The sequence below is a fragment of the Rhagoletis pomonella genome, unplaced genomic scaffold (assembly GCF_013731165.1).
Source record: "Rhagoletis pomonella isolate Grant_MI unplaced genomic scaffold, Rhpom_1.0 Rhpom_scaffold_10379, whole genome shotgun sequence".
Classification (NCBI taxonomy): domain Eukaryota; kingdom Metazoa; phylum Arthropoda; class Insecta; order Diptera; family Tephritidae; genus Rhagoletis; species Rhagoletis pomonella.
In genome coordinates, this window is record NW_023468905.1 from 1 (window position 1) to 5,661 (window position 5,661).

The 5,661-nt window shown below is 42.0% G+C and overlaps 1 protein-coding gene across 1 annotated transcript; it reads right to left on the reverse strand.

Annotated features, from left to right (window-relative positions):
- Positions 1 to 148: 148 nt before the first annotated feature.
- Positions 149 to 4,772, reverse strand: LOC118756462 (the record flags this gene model as incomplete). Its single annotated transcript, XM_036491224.1, has 2 exons — positions 3,256 to 4,772; positions 149 to 3,027 (listed from the first exon to the last, which is right to left on the reverse strand). Coding segments are annotated over exons 1-2 (4,396 nt in total), but the record flags the coding sequence as incomplete, so codon positions are not given.
- Between the last annotated feature and the right edge of the window lie 889 nt (positions 4,773 to 5,661).

Sequence of the window (5,661 nt, forward strand, 5' to 3'; positions counted from 1 at the left end):
CAGCTACGAATATCTTTGGCATGATAAGTACCAATTTCCTTTCCTTGTAAGTCTTCTAGCTGATAGTAGCAGTTGCCGAGCTTCTTCCGAATTCTACATTTGACAAATTGTGAGCCTAGTTTTGCATTGAACTTTTCCGAGAACTTACTTAGAGCGAAGTTGCGACGGTATACTTCTTGGCCTTCTTTATAAGATACAGGTTTTGAACGTAAATTATATTGCTTAACGTTTTTGTCATATGCCTTGCGTATGCTTGCTTGTATATCTTTTCTCAATAACGCTAAGTTGTCGGATCGGGAAATGGGTACAATGGGCTCTTCAAGTAATGATAACTCCTTCAGTAGTTTGTAGTCTGACCCATGAGTAATCATATCCAGACCAAATAAGGCTCGATACGGTGAACATCCTAGCGATTGATGAAGTGCAGATCTCAAGGAACAGGATATGCTTGAGAGATGTAAGTCCCATTCAGACTGGTCGTTTTTCAAATACGAACGAATCGCGGCTAATAACGAACGATTTACGCGTTCGGCAGCATTGCTCTGCGGCGAGTATAAAGCAGTAAACACCTGTTTGATACCTAATTCGGTTAGGAAGGCTTGGAAGTCATTAGCTTTGAATTGGGTTCCGTTATCGCTCACAACGGTTTCAGGAACTCCAAAGCTATGAAATACATTCTCAAGAAGGAATTTTTGGATAGCAGCGGAAGTAAACTTTTTTAGCGGTTGAAGCCAGTGGTACTTACTAAAATGGTCAAGGACAATGAGTAAACCTATATGGCCATTTTTACTGCGAGGGTATGGTCCTAGCAGATCAACATACAACTTTTGGAAAGGTCGACAAGTAGGGCTATGAGCACCCATTGGAGGACGTAACGTGACATTGGGGGCTCTATTCTCCTTACAGATTTCACATTGTCGAATATACTCGCGTACATCCTTCGCTAAGCCAGGCCAGAAAAGATAACGACGTAGTTTCTCGATGGTCTTTTGTATGCCTGCGTGCGAAGACGTGAGGCTGTCATGAGCTTGCTTTAGGGCCTCGTTTTTGAGCCTCTCTGGAACCCATAACTTCCACGTGAATTTATCCTCGGGGTCATCGCCAATAGCGTGTTCGGTTCTGATATACAAAAGTTTATCAACAATTTTCATATCAGGAAATTTGTCAGGGTTTTCACTAAATTTGTTTTTCAGGGTTGCGTAGCCCTCGTCTTGAAAAGCGTCTGATTCAAGATCTATGATCGGCCTCATATCTAACTCTGATATTTCATTTTCGCATAGCCGTGATAAGGCATCCGGAACAATATGTTCCTTTCCTTTGCGATGGGATATAGCGAATTTAAATTGCTGTAAGCGAAATATCCATCGAGCAAGTCTACCCGAAACGTTCTGCTGCCGCATTAGCCAAAGAAGGCTGGAATGGTCTGTTACTACCTCGAACTCTTGTAGTTCCAAGTAACATCTGAACTTTTCAATAGCAAGTATTACGGCTAAGCATTCACGCTCGGTGACGCTATAGTTGCGCTGAGCTCGATTCAATTTCTTGGACATAAAAGCTATCGGCTTTTCTTCGCTGTCGTCGGACAATTGAACCAGAACCGCACCAATTCCAAAATCGCTGGCATCACAATGCAAATAAAATTTCTTTTCAAAATCAGGGTTTGATAAAACTGGGGCCGATGTCAAAATTTGTTTTAATTTGTCCATCGCCTGTTGAGCTTCTGGTGTCCATACAAACTTCTTTTTTGAGGATAACACTTCAGTGATTGGGTACGTGAGGTCGGCAAAATTGTGAATGAAGCGACGGTACCATCCACAAACTCCAATGAATCCACGTACTTGCTTCAAGTTTTTAGGCGAGGGCCAGTTTAAAATGCATGACACTTTAGCAGGGTCTGTACGAATACCTCCGCTACCAATGATATAACCTAGGTAGTTAATGCTTGTGACACAAAATTGGCTTTTGTCAATATTGAGGGTCAAATTTGCTTTGCGGAATTTCTCCGCTAAACGAACTAACACAGCGAGATGTGATAAAAAGTCTTCCGACACAATGCAAAGGTCATCGAGATAACCGAAAACGCAATGTCGAAGATCAGGTGGAATGATTTCATCCATCAAGCGGCACATAGTAGACGGGGCATTGCATAGCCCAAATGGCATTACCTTAAATTGATAAAGCGGTCGTCCCGGGACCGTAAAGGCGGTCAACGGCTTTGAGTCAGGACTGAGCTCAATTTGCCAATATGCATCTTTAAGGTCCAGTTTGGTGATTATATTAGCGCTAGGTAGTCTAGAAAAGATTCCGTCAATACTAGGTAAAGGGTAAGCGTCCTTTTTTGTGACTTCGTTAAGTCTGCGGGCATCCAAGCAAAGTCGAACTTTGTTGGGTTTCACAACGAGACGCATGGGTGAACTCCAAGCACTGACCGACGGCTCAATTACATCCAGTTGGAGCATACGATCGATCTCTTTATAAAGCAATTTCTCTACAGCCGGGCTTACGGGGTAGAAACGCTGTTTCACAGGCTTTGCGTCTCCTACATCTATATGATGTTGGATAAATGTGGTACGTCCTAAAGCTTTAGTAGCATTCGGAAACAAAGCCTTAACGACTTCTAACTGCTGAATTTGCTGCTGACTCAAAGGGTACACGTTTTCTGTGGTTCTAGTTGAGTCCACAGTGTTATCTAGAGAACTAATAATGTTCGGTGCAAGTGAGAAGGTTCTCCAAAAATCATGACCTAAAATAAGGTTCTGTTTTATGGAGGGTATAACGTACAGTTTCATTGGCATTTTGACTGTTTTATAAGTCATAAGAATGTCAAGAACTCCTATAATTTTCTGTTCTTCACCATCTGCGGTTCTAGCTCGTGATTTTAAAGGTTTAAATTCAGGTATCTTAGAAAAATCTTCTGTTGCAAGAGAGGAACCGATGCAGCTTATATTCGCTCCTGTATCCAAGAGACCAAGTTCTTTATACGTCAAGAACGAAACTTCAGCATAGCTGCGCATATCGTTCTGGTTACTAAAAATTGTGGAGACTAAGAGTTTTTTGGTTTCTCTTAATATCGTCATAAAAGTTTCGTAAGCGCAAAGTACGCTTACTCAATTTAAGAGGAATATCCTTAAAAATACGATTTCTAACCTCTAAATAGTGGTTAAGCCTGTCTTCATACGATCGACGATGAAGGGGAACAGGTTTAGGGATAGGTGGTATAGAATTTATTTTTTCAGCCAACCCTGGCTGTTTTACGCTTTCGGGCCCATCCGGTTGGCGTTGGATGCACCCGTTTGACGGTTTTCCGATAATTTTCGGAGACAAGCTGTGCACTGTGGCTTATAGACATTCGGAGCGCCACATCCGTAGCAAAAAATACGACGTTCTGACAAACAGTTTTCCCAAATGTGACCTAACTCCTCACAGTTCCAACACTTGGTTTTCGAGTGGCTACTACGAAGAGCTGCTAACTCTCCTCCAATATCTACATCTTCTGTTGGTTCATGACAAGCGTCCTCAAGGGCATAGACTTGACGGCGATTGACTGCCGGTCTCGGTTTGGTAACGCTTTCTGCACGGCAACGGAGCTCATTTTCTAAATTCTCACTCATGTTTACTAACCTACGTAAATGTCCAACTGAGTGTACTGGCTGATACAAAAGCTTTTCGCGGGTTTCAGGGAGCAAATTGTTTTTCAAAATCTCCATAACCTCTTCTTCGTCCATTTTAACGCTGGACTTATCAATCAGTGATGCAACGGCATCATAAAAAGAGGAAAATGATTCCCCAGGCTTTTGCTTACGCGACCTAATCATCTCTTTGCTCATAAAAGCGGAGCGATAGTCCCTATATTGCTGCCGAAGAGAAGCACAAATATCTGACCAAACTATACGATCTACTTGCTTATGGTACCGCCAGTACCAGTCTCGGGCTTTTCCAGAAAACAATATATGCATGTGCTTACACATGGCAGTGAAGTCGCTATCTAAGGTTTCGTCTGTCAATGATTTGACTCTATATATAAACTCTTCTACTCCTAAGCCTTCCGTGGATCCATCAAAGTGTAAATTCCACTTTTGCATTGTGTCAGCTGTCTTTCTATTAAGCGTAGAAGATGCAAACGTAGCAGGAGTGTCACGGATAGGTATGGGTACAGCATGGGTATATGTCGGGCTAGAACTGGGTTGAGCGTTCTGGCTTACGCCCATGTTAAAGTTTGCCATAACTCTAGTCACAGTTTGTTCAATCATTTCTTGTAAAATTGTGTAGTCAACCGCGTTACCTTGACGAGAATTTCGGTTTCGCGTAGTTCTACCTCTCCTTCTAGTGCCGGTGTCTCTAGGAGGAGCTTCAGCTTGGTTGGTGCTTTGACTAGCATCTAGGGCGGATGACGCTACGGCACTCGCATCCAAACCACGAGTGTCTTGTGTTTCGGCAGCAGTTGCTGCTGGAGCTTGATTTAAAGCCTTAGTAAGGTTTCGAGTCATAACTCTGTGACCCGTAGGGGCAGTATTGGTCGTACTTTGCTTGGGTCCAGGCGAGCAATTGCCAACAACTAATTTCAGGTCTGGTTGGTTAATAGTTTTGTTACAAATGAAGCAATTATCATGCTCTGCCAGCCAACCTTCTAAGCAAAGCTTATGAAAGACGTGTTTGCATTTCAACAAATAACAGGGATGGGTATTATTTATCTCTTGTTTACAAAGAGCGCATTGAGTATTGGTCACAGAACCTGGCGGTGGAACTTGTCCGGGACTGTGTTCTACAGGCATTATCATGAAAAAATATCCTGGTTTGACATAAGCTGATGACAAAGTAGAGGTAAGAAAAAAAAATCTGTCAGACACGATAAGTAGGATGAAGGGGTTTTTTTTTTTTTTTTTTTTTAATAAACTGAGCTATTGAATCTATTATAATAACGGTACCAGATCGTTTCCCTGCAGCTATATGGTTCAAATTATTCGGCATGTGTACGCACATGCAGCATATGCACAATTTCCAGACAACAACTTGACCATACACCTGACAGAAACTATCCGTTCAATTATTTGGTTTCACCGAAACTCCCTTAGCTGATCTAAAAAAATGTATCGCAGGGACATTCAGTATTGGTATCCGATCTCAGCCAAATACGCAACTTTCTGGAAACGTGTACGACAGTATTCAAAAATCTATGCTTAAAAAATATTGATTTCTCAAAAAAAAATGAGCTAGGTTTTTGCGAGATCAATTCCAAGGATAGCGGCTGAAAATTGCTATCAAAGTTCGGATTTAAGCTGAGTCCTAACGTAGCCATACTCTTGTCTCGGCATGGTATCCAGGCAGAATAACCAGCATCGTAGACTGTTGACTAATTAAGTACTCTAGCATCAAGCATGCGGAAGTAAGACTAAGCTGATCTTATCATCGTCAGCAATTATAATACTAACTCCAAACTCCGTGTATAAATCTCACTACAAACCGGAAATGTGCGACAACTAACGATGGTTACAACTCTTGGAAAGTTCGGTACTGCAACTACGTTCCAAGCAACGTGAAAAAAAACAGTATAAATATGTAATAACTGGGGTATCACCAAAACGTTAGCGGCCCCACGTTGGGCGCCAAAAATTTATGTAACATCACATGGGTATGTAGGTGGCGGTAGATTCACCTCAATGC